We start from the raw sequence: 18,540 nt of genomic DNA on the forward strand, positions 1-18,540 counted from the left end.
TTAGCAAAGGGAATCAGTCTAGCTACTCGGGAATTTATATTAAATTTTAAGTTAGAGATTGAATTCAGAACCTCATCACACAAAGCAGGCTTTCATGCGTACTTGAAAGATCCGCTCCTATAAACCTGCCCACAGCCTTTTTGTATTTTCTGAGCCCTTGCTACTTGATCTGCATCCATGAGACTGAGGACTTGATGTAGCAATATAGCACACTGAAAAACAACTGAAGGCAGGTTGGTTTCTTCACTGATGGCCTGAAACAATACTATTTGGTCAAGCTTTTATTATTTATTTTATTTTATTTAAACATTTATAGCCCATCCTACATCACAAGATCTCAGGGCAAGCTACAAAGCTGTATAACACAATTTCAAAACATAAGGTATTGAAAACAATTCAAAATCAAACAGCAAAACATTCAGACACTCGAACATTAAAACCATTGCTCCAAAACCTATGCAAGCAACAATCGTCAAATCCCAAAGGCTCCAGTAAATAAGTATGTTTTGGCTTGGCACTGAAATGATGCCAGTGTTGGTGATAATCAAGCCTCCAAAGGGGAGGGTGTTGCATAGGAGTGGGGCTACTCCCCCATGTCTCCACATAATGAATGTTCTCAATGGGGGGACATGGAGGAGCCCACTCCCAGCAGATAGTGATCAGACAAGGTGATGTATATATATAGAGAGAGGTGCTCCTTCACATATCCGGGTCCTAATCTTTTTAGGGCTTTATAAGTCATCGACAACACCATGAACTCAGACTGGAAGCATATTGAAAGCCAGTGCAAATCCTTCAGAACGGGTGTCATGTGGGTTCTGAAAGATGCTCCTGATAGCAGCCTAGCTACTACACCTGCTGCAACTTCCATGTCAAGCTTTGAATGATTAATGGCACCCCTTGATTTCAGAGAGTTCTTCTTCCGTTTCCCTGACATGTCTTAATTTAATCTAACTTGGTGGATTATGGAAGTTGCACTCCTAGCAGCATCTAGAGGGCCACTACGGCCCACGGCCCTGCTCCAAAGAAATTAATCTCTGGTCTCAGCAGCAGCTATTGTTCAGTAAGAACAGACACAATATGTTCACTACTATAGCTGTGACATAAACAGAGATTGCACATCCCCAGCACAATGAATTCTAGGGATTTCCACCATACCACATCACATAACCAGGACATATAACTTACTGTGCCTTCTAATCCCATTATTCATTTACCAGAAGCATACTGAGTGGCATTCAGATGATGGAATCTTGAGTTAATATACAGTGATGGAAATGAGTTATTTACTGAGCACACAGAGGACCACAGTTTGAGCAGGGTGTTTGCTTGAAGGCATGGTGGCATTGGAATTCTTTGCACAACAAGTGAGAACAGCTCAGTTCCAGCAATATCATGTGGTGAGGTCTCAATAAAAGTCACCATGCAAAATGATTGCATTTGCTGGAGCTAATACCACCACTGCTGACAACCACAGATACAACACTTGGCATTAATATAACCCCTTTCAAGTAATCAGATCAACACTTCGTAATCTTGGCAAAACAGAAGCATATGAAGAGACTTGCTGGATCAGACCACCTGGCCCACTGAGTCTTGCTATGGTCAGGCAATACCTGTGAAAAGCCAGAGCTTGGAAAGTTATTTTTCTTTTCTAGATTACAACTCTCAGAAGCTACAACCAACAGAATGGGGGCAGCCTGGGAGCTTCAATTCAATTTTTTCTAAGTTCTGCAAAACAGTTCCCATGGAAGGCATTACGTAGTTCCCAGATGCAGGGGAGACAGGTATCAGGAGACAGGTATCTAGTTGTCTCATGTGCTCCCAGAGGCATCTGGCGGGCCACTGTGAGGTACAGGAAACTGGACTAGATGGGCCCTTGGCCTGATCCAGCAGGGCTCTTCTTATGTTCTTCCTAACCGTCCAGCCCAGCAACTGCTATACTGCCTCTCAACAAGGAGGTTCTGCTTAGTTAACTAAAGTTTGTGCTTTTCCTGCACAAACTCATTTGTTCTCATTTTAAAAAGCATGTGACATTCCAGATGTTGTTGGCCTGAAATTTCTGCCAGACCTGGTCAAAAATGACTACTGTTGGGAGCTAAAGCATAGCTACTCTTAGAGAGGCACAGGTTCCCCAAACCTATTTTAAAATCCTCTTGGCTAATCAGTGCCGATACATCCTGTGGTTAAGTGTTTCATAAATCAGTGATCTGGTATATAAAAGTAGTACTTCCTCCTGTGCTCCCCATCAACAGCAGCAAATTGCTGCTGCTTAACTGCTACATAAGTAAAACTCCTGTCTTTTCATTTCTTTAAATGAATTTTCTCCTTTAATCATATATTTTCTATAACAAAAACAAGGCTTCAGATTCTTTAAACTTTCCCCTGCTGAGCCATACAACTCATTCAATAACAATGGGTCTCTCTCTCTCTTTCAGAGTGATTTACCTTGAAGGAGGATTAGGTAGGAAGGAAGAGCATGGCCTTGAGCTCATTTCAGGAGAATTGGGAAACAAATGAAACTACTAAAGAAAGAAAGAAATGGCGAGGCTCCTCAAACTCCTGATCTTTGTTTTTTTCTGTGCCGATTTCTATTGCTACATGTTGTGTCTAAAACAGATTGGTATTCAAATAAGGCAGCACCATAGGCTCAAAATATTTTTAAAAATTACAATACTGGACAATTTCCTTACTGCCCATTTCCAAAGAATTTTTAACACAGAGTTGGCCTTTCTTTCCTCACATGCACAAATCCAGGTTTTTGTCCACCTGCTGAATCAATGGCTTCTATGTAAGTGAACTAACAAGTTACATCCATTAATGGGTCTACCCCAGTTGGAATTAATTATTAGATTTAGCCCCAAGTTCATATTTTCAGTGACCCATGCACCATAACTTCATGGTCTCTTTCCTGGACAATCATAAGAACCTATCAGAGTACATGTGAAATTACAAAAATGTTTTGTCCCTAGGTGTATATGTTTGCAGTTTATCACAGTGAATTATACTTGCTACTTTTGCTGCCCATTCACTTAGTCTGGACAGATTCATCTGCAGTTATTCAGAATTATTCACTGGATAATTTTGGAATTCATCTTGACAAATAATTTGGTAACCTCTATACACCCACACTCCCTCACTCTTCACCCCAATTTCAAATTGTTTGTGAACATGTGAGATAGTACCAGTGCCAACACCTTAAATAGATTTGTGTTTACTACTCTCTATTGTCACAATTGTCCATTTATCACTACTTCCTCTTGCCCCAGGAAAACAGGACATTGTACATGTGATGAAATACTATCGACAAATTATTTTCTTTATTATATTTCCATCCTATTTTTCTTCTGTGGAAACCCAGGGGGCCACACATAGGTTTACTTTATGCAAGTGACCCATCCTATACTGGACAGGCCCAGAGACTGACTTTGCTTTCATGTGTCTTCAAACCATGACCTAAGTCTAAACAAGTGAGAACCAACAACATTTTCATTGATAAATAAATGTTCCTGCCTTTACAGAGATAAACTAAGGCCACTACACACGGTCTACGACAAAGAGATGGGTGAAGAGGAAACAAGGAATTTATTTCAGACAAAGGATTCTTATGTCAGTGGCGACTGGAAAAATATTTTACTCATTAAAACATCCATAAGGTTCAGTTACACTGCTCCTAGTCACAGGAAGAAGACTTCAGATATGACCACAGTAGGTGAAGGAATAAAAACATCATCCTGCCAAAGTCCCATTCATGGGTAGAGTTCAGTGGTGAAAAGGGAGGTCTTTAAAAATAGGCTAGGGAAATCTTTTTCTGTAGCTGGCATGGCCTGGGGTTACCCCTAGCAACCCATGAGGAATTCCAGCCTGAATGGCATTGTGATTGCTGCTCAGCTGTGTGTCTCTGCTCTGAACCCCAGTGGGGGCAGGGCAGGGGCAGAAATACGGACACAAAACCCTGTGACACAAAGCACAGGGAGATAAGACAAAACACGCACACACGCATGGTGGCCATTATATTGTGCATATACAGTACTCTGCCGTCCAAAAGTATACACTCCATCTGCACACAGAAACAGATGGCCCAAGACACAAAGAGACAGGATTGTCTCTGCTATGTGCATATTTTTAAAATGGCTAAAACAACAAAGAGCCTTGAGGCATCAAGGAAGACCAAGACTTTTTCTGAAGACATTTGTCTTTTGTGGACTACCGTTCACTTCACCAGATGCAATACCTTCCTACTGAAACATCTGGTTCCATCACATTCCTCATGCGGATAATCCTGTTCTCCACCCCAGAAGGAATCACCTATACACAAAACTTGTCAGTTTCTGTACATACAGAGACACGCGTTTTCTCCTACAGACAATGTTATCCATTCCCCTCCTGGCCTACTTATGCCCGCAGAGGCTTCACACACCGCCCACCGGCTATTTTTCATACCAGGCTGCTGCTGAAAAGCAGAAGAACAGCCCTCCCGACGCACATTATACACACACCCTTTCTAGATGTTGCTCCAGCTCACCAAAAGGCATGCCAGCTCTTCCTGTATGTCCTCCTCGGCCCAAAACACCCCTTGTATATATGTGCACGGCTCCCCAGCATGTGTGCACATGGACCCAAGGAGGCTCCCGACCGAGGGCAATGACACACACACAAACACACACACACACAGAGGCGACACGATCGGATGCCGGTGACCATGCCTTGGGTCTGCCCGGCCCGGGCAGCCGGCAGCCCGGATATCTTACGACACCGGAGAGAGAGAGAGAACCGATTTCTTGCTCTGGGTGCCTCTCTTGTGCTGCCTCGGCTTTCGCATCTGTGTCCAGCCAGTTGCCCGAAAGGGCCGGGCAGGCCTAGTGGCTCCCATCCCAAGCGGCTGCTTCGCATTGTTTGCTCCCAGCTCCGGCGCTGAGCCTTTTTGCCCGTGGCTTTTTCCCCTCCACCTCTTTCCCGGCTATGGTGCAAAAGCGCGGCACCTGTCCTCTCTCCGCCCTTCCACCTACCACACGGAGCCGTACGCCCCGGAGCCCACCGGGGTCAGGTGTTGGTAACGCTGGGGCACCTCCCACACGGTCTTGTTCAATTCCTGCTTATAGAAGCCGCCTCGCTCGGACATTTTCTACAGCCGGCACCGCCGGCGGTCGGAACAGCAGCAGCAGCAGCGGCGGCGGCGGCGGAGACCCGGGGAGTTACAGCTGGAAGTGGAAGAGCGACCAAACCAGCCCGAGCCGGCCGGGAGGAGGGACCAGGGGGAGGGGAAAAGGGAGGCGACGAGGCCGGGAGGAGGCGGGCCTCGAAAGGGGATGAATGAAGTGGCGGCGAAGTGGAGGGAAAGGGGGCGAGGAGGGAAGGAGAAGGGCGTTCCCTTCCCCGGGAGAAGGAAGGGGGTCTCGGAAGACTCCCTCTCTTGCTTCTGGGTGTGATAGAAGAAGACGCTCAGGCGACAAGGAAGGGAGGCAGTGCCCTCAGGCCTGGTGTGCTCATGCACAAGGATAGTATCGGTGGTGAAGGATGGCCGGCCTTTGGTGGCTGACTATCCAAATCTTGCCTCCTCGCCCCACACGCGAGTAACAGCCCTCTTTAAACCGGGGGGGGGGGGGCGGCGGGAGATTGAGAGAAACCTTCCAGTGGTTTGGGACTGCAGATCCCAGCAATCCTAGCACTGCAGTCAAGGATGATGGAAGTTGTAGGCCAATGCAACCTGAGGGACTCCTGATGAGGAAGTCTGCGGATGAGGGTTCCCCAAGAGAAGGAACATGCCTACAAGTCAGTTTCCAGCAGAATTGTGCTTCCCTTGATATATTTCCCTCACAAGTAGGGCTTTTCGGTTTTTTTTTTTTTTTTTAAGATGAGGGAAAGGGTTTCTGGATGTCACTTTGGGTCATCCCTGGGTCAAAGAACCATTGCACATTTTATGTACAGTACTTACCTGGACAAACCAGAGTTAACTGTGGTAAATGCTTAAAATGCAAAGGTGGAGGTGTGCCTCTGGAACACGCTTGACAGGAACATAGGCTGGACTCGCACCAGGGAGCAGCAATTTACTGTGGGCTTCTGGTGCACATTCTGGGGATACATTTTTACCCCTTTGCACTTTTAATTATTTATTTATTTACAATATTTATACCCCGCTTTCCTCCTTAAAAAGGACCCAAGGCAGCTTAAATTACTTTAAAAAATATGTTTAAAGCTTTATTTATTTATCCATCTAGTCAAGCAGTGTAGTCCACACAATAACATTTATTACTGCGACAGTTCACAGAAAGGAAGCTCAAGACAGAAAGCAATATGAACATTAAGATGCAGCATAAAAACTGACCCCACTTCATTGCAGCAGCAACAAAACATGAGTGTACCCTCACTGTGGTCTTAACATGAGAAGACAGAAGAAACATAGCTCTGTCCTGAATAATAGGCTATGGAGTATTGATAAAGTTCTGGACCTATTTCTGCATATAAAAGTCCTATACTGTATATTACATTTCTTCACTTCTATGTAGTCCATTACACGTGTATGCCAGTTTCACACATATTTTGTGAGACCTCCTCCACTCCTCCATGATGACATCACAGAGCTGGTGGATGTTAGAGACCTTGTGCACCTCCACTTTCCAAGATGACCCACAGATGCCCAATAGGTTTGGGTCTGGAGACATGCTTGCTAAAGAAACCTTTATCCTCAGTTTCTTTTGCAAAGCAGTGGTCGTTTCGGAGGTGTGTTTGGGGTCATTATCGTGTTGGACTACTGCCCTGCAGCCCAGTCTCCAAAGGAAGGGGATCATGCTGTGCTTCAGTATGTGTTGGCATTCATGGTTCCATCAATGAACTGTAGCTCCCCAGTGCTGGCAGCACTCAGGCAGCCCCAGACCATGACACTCCCACCACCATGCTTGACTGTAGGCATGACACACTTGTCTTTGTATTCCTCACCTGGTTGCCGCCACACACGCTTGACACCATCTGAACCAAATAAGTTTATCTTGGTCTCATCAGACCACAGGACATGGTTCCAGAAATCCAAGTCTTCTTATCTGCAGCATATCGTATTGTTGTGTACCATCTTTAAAAGAGGCTTCCTTCTGGGACGACAGCCCTGGAAACTAATTTGATGAAGCGTGCAGCGTATGGTCTGAGCACTGACAGGCTGACCCCCCCCCACTCCTTTAACCTCTGCAGCAGTACTGTCAGCACTCATACGTCTACTTCCCAAAGCCAACCTCTGGATATGATGCTGAGCACAGGCACTCAACTTCTTTGATCAACCATGGTGAGGCCTGTTCTGAGTGGAACCTGTCTTGTTGAACTGCTGCATGGTCTTGCACATCCCCAGCTCCTCTGTTTGTTTTCCCTAACACCCCGGTTCACCTTTGGGCACAACTTTTTCTTTTCTTCCTTTTTATGCTGCCACCAGAGGATATTCTCCTCCCTGTATCAAATAGGAATAATGGATCAATGCTGTCAAATATAACGATGTTTATTTATAGGTTAATAGGTAAATCACATAAGGAAAATCATGGATGGTCCTGCATTATTCATTCATTAAACGTGCTTTGGATTTTAGATATGTTTACTTATATAGATTCATTTTAATCACGGTGTTACAATGTTCAAACAATTTTATTTCTTATTACTTTTAACTCCTTCAGTTCTCAAATACACCTGCTTTCCAAGTCCTTGTCGTAATCCTAACCTAACTGTCTATCTTAATGCTTTAAATCCCTCTCTATATCTCTGTCTCTTCTCTCTAACTCTGCCAGCAGTTTAGACATTAATGGCTGAGTGTTGCATTATTTTGAGGGGACAGCACATTTACACTGTTAAACAAACTGTCTACCCACTGCTTTACATTGTAGCCAAGTGTCATTTCTTCAGTGTTGTCGCATGAAAAGATATACTAAAATATTTATGAGATGTGATGGGGTGTACTCACTTCTGTGATGTACTGTACATAATGGATGTGTGTCCATTGGTCTTTGGTTCAGTCCAGGGATGACTTGTGGTCTGAACAGGATGACATTTTGTCCATGAAAAACCAGTTATTTTGTCTTATCTTATTTGTTTACCTGAGGTCTATCAAGCAAATCAATCTGTCTTAAGCCTGAAAGTAGATTTCGATGTTATGAACAAGAAGTGACAGAAGAAATGCAAGTTAAGGTTTATTTCCCCTTTGGATTATTATGGTGTCACAGGCAATGTGAGAGTATATGGTAGGATCCCTATCCATGGGATCAGTATCCACTGATTCATTTATCTGCTGCCTGAAAACGCTAAATAAAACATCTCAGAAATATGTATGTACACATATTCTCGGGGTATATTTACCAGAATTGGACATTAGAGGAAGCTAGAGACCATGCAACATATATCATTAGATACTTCTGAGGTTTTTCATCATCCATGAGAGGGGACTTGGAATTGATCCTATGTGGATAATGCATTCCTACTGTATCTCTCTCTCTCTATCTCTCTCTTGCGGGACTTCTGTGTGTATGCGATTGTGTGAGAGAGGTGTACACTTTTCCATTTGGCTTGGTACTTACAAACAATGTGGTATAAGAATGGGTGTGTGAACTATGGTTTGGAGCTAGGCCTAGAATTAGAGTTTGAGAAAATGCCAGAATGCAACATTTAATAAACTTTGGCTGTGTTGACCAAGCAATTCTGGGAAATGAAATCCAAATAAGTAACATTTCCAAGTTCAGGCTAGAATGCTGGATAATTGCAGGCTGTGAACTACAATTTAGGGTCAAACTAGATGCTACAGGTAATTTGTCATTTGAAGCTGTTATTGTATTCGCGAAGGCTTTCATGGCTGGGATCTAATGGTTGTTGCGGGTTTGTCGGGCTCTTTGGCCGTGTTCTGTCCTCTGAAGATGCCGGCCACAGAGACTGGCGAAATGTCAGGAAGAACAACCTTCAGAACATGGCCAAAGAGCCCGAAAAACCATGAAGCTGTTATTATTTAGTCGTTAAGTCATGTCTGACTCTTCATGACCCCATGGACCAGAGCACGCCAGGCCCTCCTGTCTTCCATTGCCTCCCGGAGTTTGGTCAAATTCATATTGATAGCTTCAATGACACTGTCCAACCATCTCGTCCTCTGTTGTCCCCTTCTCTTGCCTCCATATTTTCCCAATATCAGGGTCTTTTCCAGGGAGTCTTCTCTTCTCATGAGATGGCCAAAATATTGGAGCCTCAGCTTCAGGATCTGTCCTTCCAGTGAGGACTCAGGATTGATTTCCTTCAGAACGGATAGGTTTATTTTATTTATTTATTTGATTTATACCCCGCCTATCTGGACTACCAGACCACTCTAGGCGGCTATTGTTTAGTCATTGTTGCAGTCTTGTTCTCCTTGCAGTCCAGGGGACTCTCAAGAGTCTTCTCCAGCACCACAATTCAAAAGCATCAATTCTTCAGCGGTCAGCCTTCTTTATGGTCCAGCTCTCACTTCCATACATTGCTACTGGAAAAACCATAGCTTTGACTATGCGGACCTTTGTCGACAAGGTGATGTCTCTGCTTTTCAAGATGCTGTCTAGGTTTGTCATTGCTTTCCTCCCAAGAAGCAGGTGTCTTTTAATTTTGTGGCTGCTGTCACCATCTGTAGTTATCATGGAGCCCAAGAAAGTAAAATCTGTCACTACTTCCATTTCTACCATGTACTGAATGCACATTATTCTTCCAGAGATACAGTTTCAGCCGAGCTTCATACCTCAGAAATCAGAATTGCAAATAAAGCCTGTCTTGATGACCTATCTCAAAACAAATGAAGTTATTTTGCAAGCTATAGGGGATATGAAAAAGTCATGCTGTGACAATCAGCTACCTTTGAACATATAAGGAAGTCCTACTTCTAATGAAATGCTCTTTCTTAACCACAACTTAGTCTGGACCCTGGCTTTCCTCCTAGCAGCTTTACACCTCAATCCTTCTGCATAATCAATAGCCGATTGTTTTTTTGTTTTTGTTTTGTTTTTTGCAGTGGACATTATATGTTTTCCTCTAGAGTGGGTTAAAACAGCTTCCAATACAAATTAATAAAGTACCCAGAGCACCTTTCTAAATTAATTTTGCTAGAATTTTCCTTTGTCTTATTTTATGGTACAGACATCTTGCTATCAATAGAATTTTCATTAGCCTTTCAAAATAAAACTGCATTTCACCTAACATAGTCTTATTAAAACTTAAACATATTGTGAATTTGTGTGGCCCATTTTCAATAAGTTTGAGAGTATGAAAACAAATGAGCCTCTAGAGTCACAGATTATAGGTAAAAACAAAATAACAAATAAATAAAAATAAAAGAACAAATGGAAAAGACAAAAATGTGGTGGCACTTTACAGATTAATTGTTATATTTTAATGTGAGCTTTCATGGACGAGCCCACTTCCTCAGATGTAGTAAGAGAGAAATATAACATGGCAAATATTTATACAGTACATGGCATCAAAATACAGAGGTTGGTTGGTTGGTAAGAAAGTCATTCGGTAGTTAACAGTGGAGGGATAGCCTATTTATACAGGTATATTCCATTGACGTTTGCGTTGTAAAGGGTGTTAGAACATATGTCATAATAATGGTAGAGTAACATGGATGTTAATTATACTGAGGAGACTGGCCATTTACAGTTGCTAATGAACTTTTGTTTATAGGAGGTTGTCTGAGGTAATTCACACATCACAGTGATGTGCGAATTACCCCATAAAATGGATGACCACAAGAGCAACATGGCAATGAGTTAAGACTCTCTGGTGTACCTTAGAAGTTTTCAAGTGGATTTGTCGAGGAAGAAAATATATCTGGGTGGTACAGTACAGTACAATTATTGTAGTGTTATAGAAAACACTGTCAGTACTCTCTGCTTGGCAGTAATTAGATGGAGACCATATGTTTTTCCCAAATATAGTTTTCTTCCAGAGCTTGGAAAAGTTACTATCTGGGCTACTCCTCGTTGAATCATCTAGTGAGTCTGAGAGTTATAGTCTAAATGTAAATTTTCTGAGTTCTGATTTGCCCTTTTTTGAGTTCTGAGTTCTGATTTGCCCTCAGTGTTATGGAGTATTTGACCCTGTTGGTTGCTTTTCATCCAGTTATAATATGCATCAAATCACAATCAAACAAACAAATACATTTGCTTTTGATCATGTCTGTGTGAACAAAGCAGATTGGGTAGTAGTTTTCAGATTGTCAGAATCTATTCCTGCTGGTGGATCTTTTATGAAACTATCCATTACATAGCATTAAAAAGCTCCCCTGAAATGTGTGCGACACTATCAGTCTTCCCATCTAACATGGGACGGTATGTGATGTGTTCTTCTAGGCCATACCCTTAATTCAAGCAGCACAACAATGAACCCAATAAGCCTAGCTAGTTTTCCATTATATAAGGCTATGCCTTATATAAGTCTAAGGAACTGCCCTATTTCCAGCTGAGGCTATCCAAAAGCAGCTAAGCCCTATCTGCCCTATTCAAAAGGTCACAAGGCCTCTGTTTATGCATATGTGATATAAGGCTATGCCTTATATAATGCATTCCAGAATCTTGTGGAATACATTGGGTTTGTGAAGCAGGTACATGAATATAGAAGTAAATTGCTGGAAGTAGATAACTTGCATATTATTATGGTAAGTGATATCTACACATGGCAAGATACATATTTATTCTGATCTCTTTCCTGAGAGACTGATATTTATTTTATAAGCCGCCATGGCAAAAATATGTATAGTGATTGTACTCCAACTAAGAATGATAATTTAAGACAAAAGCTATGACTCAGATTCTTAACTTAATTAACCTGAAGTTAATGAAAGCAAGAATCTCCACCACCATGACAGGTCACTACAGAAATTCCTGCAGCTCTTTTGAATAAAGCAGGTTGAGATATTAGAGGACAGAAGAATGATCTAATATCTGGATGCTCTCCTTGCCTTATCCCATATTGTTCAGACATTGGTGACTAGTATCTATTGTGAGTGGTGTGACAGAAAGCAGAACAAGCAAGAGTGAGCAAAAGTAGGGATAAAAGTGGGTCTGCAAACACAGGTGTTTTATCTCACCCACATACACAAGGATACATAAGCAGTCAGTCAGGCAAACAATCACATATGCATAAACAGAGGCCTTGTGACCCCGAGGATAGGGCAGATAGGGCTTGGTTGCCTTTGGATAGCCTAAGCTGGAAGTAGGGCAGTGCCTTAGTCTAGTGGTTCCCAACCTTGGGTAACCCAGGTATTCTTGGACTGCAGGTCCCAGAAGCCTTCACCACTAGCTGTGCAGGTTGGGATTTCTGGGAGCTGCAGAACAAGAACACCTGGGTTACCCAAGGTTGGGAAACAACCCCCAAGGCCACATTTGGGAAAGCTCTGAGTAAATAACCAACTTATGTAAACTCTAGAGTGCAACTCTGGAACACAACTGAGGCCATTAAATCTTTTGGTCACAATCACTTCTCCAAATCTTCACCTTTCCCCACAAACTGGGGAGCTATAAAGGGATAGCTCTTCAGGGCTTCTTCAGCCTCTTATGTCCTGCTGGGACATAACAGTGGAAGAGTTACTTTACCATCTCTTCGCCTTTTGTTTTAGCAGAAGATACAAGGTAAAGCTTGGTATAACCAATTCAGCTCCTACAGCATACTTCTATTGCAGAAGGTATTTTGTGAAGTAACGAAAGGACAGAAGAGTGTAAGAGAAATGAGATGAGCTAAACGTGTGACGTCTGAGTGAGTGAATAAAGGGCCAGAAATGCCTGGATGGAAAAGTCAAGAAGTAGAGGTAGAAATGACAAGATAAACAGGCTCACAGTAGTGGAAAGTAGGTAAAAGAAAGATTCAACTTCATTCTGAGAAACCAATGAATGGGAAGAACAAGAGCCGGAGATTTGAAACTTAAATTTTTAAAAAAATAATTGCCTGCTATTATAATTCTAAGCCCCATAATTAATTATTGTAGTTAAAAATTCTAAATGTAATTCTTTGCTTTTCTATTTCTTGAGAATCACTAGGATCATGAATTTTAGTGGCTCTAACACACATCCACACACTATAAACCATACAAAACAAATTCTCCTTCCGTCTGTTGTGTGAGGATCAACAGCATGGTAGGGAGTCATCATTTGACATTCCCCCTACCCTGCTGATTCCCCTCATAACTAAAAAGATAATTAAATGGTTACAAGTATGCCACAAAAGGAGTGAAGACATCCCTCATTAAGCTACATTTGTAAATCTAATAAATTTATTGTTGCAGGAAAAAGGTCTCAATTACAAATAATATGCTATTTTCAACCTCTGGAAAAGATGGGTTGCCAGGCACACATTTTTATTTTTTTCTATTTATTTAAAATATGTTTACTGCACCTTTCTCCTTAAAAAGGACCCAAGGTAGTTTACATCATTAAAAGACAATACTGTACAGTATTTAAAAGCTAAAAACAGTAAGTATGCAAATATTTTTAAAAGAATTAAACAAATATATTAAAAACAGTCAACATCAATATGAAAAACACATTTAAAAGCAACGAGGAACAACAATCCATTTAAAAACCTCTCTCACTCAGTCACTAAAGGAAAACCTGCCTGAAGAGAAAGGTCTTTGCCTGCTTGCAGGACAAAAAAGGTGGGACCAGCCTGGCCTCTCATGGGAGGGAGTTCCAAAGTCTGGGAGCGGCTACAGAGAAGACCCTCTAGTGTGCCCCCATCAAATGCACCTGTGAAGATAGCGAGACGAAGAGAAACACTTCTGATGATTGTTAAACCAACATGCTCTGCAAAGTCTTCTGAATTTTATGTGCACCAGGGTGGTGATAAAATGTATGTCTTAATCTTCCCTGTGACTCCTTCCCTTAAGGCCTCATCTCATATGAGCTGGTCTTCAGTGTACAGCCAGTGTGGAAACTCTACATTTATAATCAAAAGCACTGAAGACTATTAACAATTAGGAGATAACTGATGCATAGGCTGAAAACAACGGCAAGGGGAATGTGCTCATGGTTCATGCTTCACTCTTGTTGAACAGTCAAAGGTTAGTTGCTTCTAATTTGTAGCTTACATAGGGGGATGCATATAAATAGGATGAATAAATACTTTCTCTACCGATCCTTTTTAGTAGCAATTTTCAGTGTCACGGTGCCAGAAGGAGTCAAATGTTTTTGGAAGTAAATGAAGCAGGGAGATATTACTTAAATTCCTTGGTGGTTTCTCTGGTGCATGTTTTTAAGAAACACACAAAACCCATATTTGTTTACAAGCATGTGTGCTGCAGGGAAGCAGCTGTTGGTGTTCTCTGGAAGGAGGCAACCCATTTTACTTTCATGAAGAAAGCTGTAGATCGTTATACGTGACATCACTCTTTTGCTGGAAAACATCTTAGCAATACTGTGGCTCTTACATTTATTGTATCAGCATATTGCATCCTTTCCAACTTCAGAATTTTCCAGCTTTGCTTCTGTACAAGAAGACTTACTCAGGTGTCAAACCTGCTGACACAGTGTGCTATGAGATCTGTGAACATGAGACCTTTACTTAACCTTGTCTAGATCATGTCCTAAAAAGAACAGTTGGCTACCTTAAAACCTTAAGTTTAATGTTGTTTACGTGCTGGGAAATGCACACATTCTTTGATTACCCATTCATCTTAAGATTGTTTGATGTGTTAAGTCATTATGGTTGCTATTTGATATATGCTAATTTTTATCATTAGTGGTAGTCTTTTGATTATGTCAGCTTTATCTTTTCTTTTTAAGTCAAAGTTGTGGAAGGGTTGAACAAATGCCTAGTGTTTATGGGAATAGGCTGGATGAGGACTAATTGACTTACTGTTGTTAAGTGATGGTGGTAGGAGATCTGTTCAGAATCAAGCTGCATCACTGCTTTGTAGGATGAGAATGCTGTTAGATATTGCTCTTACTCTGGAAATCCAAATACTCTCTGTGGTATCAAGGGACTTCACCAACTTAGCTTGATGTACTAGGTGCAATTTTTTCTTGGGAAATACAGTTTTGCATAGTTGCATAGTCGGATCTGATTACAACAATTCATTGTAGATGGGGCTGCACTTGAAAATTGTTTAAAAGCTAGAGTTGGTTCAGAATGTAGTGTCAAGATGAATAACTTATCTCTAAAGGGACTATCTCACAATTTGTTTAAAAAACAAAACAAAACAAAAACACAAAACTACAACCCTCCACTATCTTCCAGCTTGTTTCTGGCTTCGAATCAAAATGGTAGGTTTGACCTGTAAGGCCCAGTTTTGGTCAGAGGCTCTCCTCTATGTGGCCCTGTTTGTCTGAAGTGAGATGAGTGAGAAACACAGAAGGGATGGATAGGTAATAGTAGGCTAGTCATGAGACATTTGCCAGAAACATGCTCTTGCTGTTTCTCCTAACTTCTTAATACGGAATTTTAAATTTAATTTTATTATTCCCTCATTCTTTTGATTGGATGACTTTGTTGCTATTGTATTCAAGATCTGCTTACCTTTTAACTGCAGAGCTGGAAGGGACCCTATGAATCACTGAGTCGAACCCCTGTGAAAGAGGCTCAGTGGGGAACTGAACTCCCAACCGCTGGTTCTGCAGCCAGGGGCCGAAACCACAAAGCTATCCAGCACATTTAATTCTGCTTTTATTAATCTGCTGCATGTCTCTTTGGGTTTTTATTTTAAAATGTTTTTACATAATCAATATGCCACTGGTGACTTTAGCATACTGGTTGTATAGATTAGTGTAAGCTGTTATTCTTCATTGCTTTCATAAATGCACACTTAGACCAAATAACGGCAACAGTGGTGTCATGGTTAAAGTGCTGAAGAGAAATTTGGGTGATCCAGGTATTCGTCCTCATCCAGCTATGAAACTTGTTAGGTAACTTGGGCCAGTTACTCGCTGACTGTCGGAGTTCATTGGATGACGGGGGGGGGAGTAGCAGAAAGACAAAGGAGCCTATGCAGGGTGGAATAAGTAAAAGTCAGTGAACCTCACTGAACATCCTTCTGAGTAAACATACTTAGAGTTACACTATAAGGTTTGTCGTTAACAGCACTTCCATCAAGGGGTGCAGGGGAATAGCTGTTCCCTGATAACAACCAAAAAGTTTGAGGCCCTGCTGAAGGAACCAACGGTACAAGTTTGTGGTTGGCAGCCACTTCCTCCTTGTTTGTTATCTGAAAAAGAAAGAAGATCAACTTTCTTAGCTATCGCCTACTAGTTTGTGTGCTTGAAGGGCAGAAGCAGTACAATTCTTACTCAGTCCTGGATGCAGGACACACACTTCCACATATGCCACAGCTATTTCCCCCATCGTACGAGTTCTCTTGATTAGGGCTGAGGAGGTCCTGGGGCACCTTGTGGTAGTTGTTGTCATGTGCCCTCATGTTGTTTTCTGACTTACTGTAGCCAATGAATTGATGACCTTTAAAAAAGGTCCAATCACTGACAGTCCTGCTTAGGTCTTGCAAACTATCTTAGTGTCTCACAGATCTATGATTAGCTTTACTTTGTCAGTGACCTATCAGAAGAACCATGAAGTGATCTGAAGTACCTAATGCAATGGTTTAAGAAAAATAAACCAGAAATCTGCATGGTTACCCTCATTACAGCTGTTGAATATTTATCTACTTTAGAATATACTGTGTTTCTTTCTTATTAAATCTCAAAGTACTTTCTGAGCTTAACCTGAAGATTTGTTTCAGTGACCAGATTTCAACAGCAACATGCTGACCTCCCCATGCTTGCCAACTGCCTCTTTGGCAACATTCTACAGAGCCCCAAGGCCCACTTGTATTATTCCCATTAGCTCCGTAATTACAAGGTAGTCACTTCTTAGGAACACAAGAAATATTGCAGCATGATAAGGGTTCCAGAAATGCCATGGATATCTGGCTTGAACGTTTTATCAGACAAGTATTGTGTTCTTCCCGTCTCAGGCCTGACTGATAAATACAACAGTCTTAAGATGAAAAATTCACAGCACGTTCACTGTTCCTTACTAGCAGGGTGAAACCATGGTCTTCTGCTTTCTGATGAGGTCAAATCCCATGAGATGTTTATATCTACTGTTGCAGATTAGAGTGGTATCATTACGGAATACTTCAGGGCTGTCAGAAGATATCTACGTTCTCCAGTGCTCATTTAAGACCAGAAAATCCAATGAAGGACGGTGTCTGAAAGTTGTCCACAATGATACCTGGATATCACATTAAGTGAGGACACAAGGTCATCTAACTATAATCTGATTCATTATGCAGATACATTGTGATTTTTATGTAAATGGTGATACTTCTAACTATACATTTATAAATTAGCATATGCAAAAGTTATGCAGGTCAGTACCTTATTTTTTGGTGATGCATTTCCTTTATTATTATTATTATCAGCTACTGGTGATACCCATGAGCTGTCTTATTGTAGCTGCAAGTAGAACTGCTTGCCTGGGTCAGGTGGGAACAGGGAGAACAGGAGATAGCCAGTTGCTTGTCCCCGGGGTAAGTCATAGGTCATGCTATGAATTTTTTGTTCAGAGCAAAGGTCATGCAAGCTCAGTCCAGCACTTGACTGTTTATAATATGTTCATACATTTGGATACAGTGTGAATCAGTCTTTAGCAACTGTAATTTCATCACTGCCAAGGCTCAGCACTAAAATGAATATATGTAAATAGCATCAGGGTAACCATCTTCCAGTTACCTACATAAATCACACATGATGGGTGTCTTGTGGACTGGACTGGAAGATACCAAACCTCAAAATATTTTAGGGTGACTTCTCACCCTGGTCCTGAGCTGTCACTAGACACTCCTGATGAATACATTCTTTGCACAACCCACTTTTTCTGCTAGTTAGAGGGAAGTTTGATAGTATCTGAAGTACTAGAACTTTGTCACTCTGTCCAGTATACCACACTGAGGTCAGAAACAACTAATCCTCAGATACTCAGCGTGGTATAGTGGGCAGAGTGACAGGCTAGAAGGCCTGGGTTTGAATCCGCAATCAGCTACGGAAGCTCACTGGGGGTGTGGAACTGGTAAAACCACTTGTTAAATATCTCACTTGAAAGCCCTATTAGGGTCACTATAAGCTGGTTCCAACCTAATTGCACATAGCATCCAAAATATTAACACTGCAAGGGGAAAAACTGGTTATGACTGTAATTAAGAAATAATAAGGAGCTGTTATGATGATTCTGATGTAATGCAACCCTTCCCAGAGTTTCTCAGCATACTAGCCCCTTTTTTCTGGTGGGCCCTCTAGGACTGCGGAGCATGTTCACAGTCCCACAGGTGCAGGATGCCTTGTCACAAAAGAGAGACTGCCACATCCTTAGTTCATCAAGTATATTTTTCAGGCATCACTCTAACTACTTGTTAGCACTCTTTAGCCTTATATGTCTGAAAATGCACCCAGTTAAAAATATCAGCGGCAGATTTTGTAAACAAATTGATCTGACATGCTTTTCTATGTTTTGGAATAAATGGGGATGTGTCTCAGTCATTCTAGCAAATGGCGTTTGGGGAGTTTTGTATGAAAGCCTGGA

At 41.8% G+C, this 18,540-nt stretch overlaps 1 protein-coding gene across 3 annotated transcripts in view; it reads right to left on the minus strand.

Annotated features, from left to right (window-relative positions):
• The window catches only part of LOC110089644 (mitogen-activated protein kinase 11), a 67,819-nt gene extending 62,578 nt beyond the window's left edge, over positions 1-5,241 (minus strand). For 2 of the 3 annotated variants that reach the window (XM_078376763.1, XM_073000576.2), the window contains exon 1: positions 5,010-5,241. In XM_078376763.1, the coding sequence (XP_078232889.1) occupies positions 5,010-5,122 (113 nt within the window). In that variant the 5' untranslated portion in view covers positions 5,123-5,241. Of the gene's footprint in view, positions 1-4,525; positions 4,715-5,009 lie in introns of those variants that run through there. The other variant, XM_073000574.2, reaches the window with a different exon arrangement.
• Positions 5,242-18,540: the final 13,299 nt, after the last annotated feature.

This window comes from Pogona vitticeps, chromosome 5 (genome assembly GCF_051106095.1).
Source record: "Pogona vitticeps strain Pit_001003342236 chromosome 5, PviZW2.1, whole genome shotgun sequence".
Lineage (NCBI taxonomy): Eukaryota > Metazoa > Chordata > Lepidosauria > Squamata > Agamidae > Pogona > Pogona vitticeps.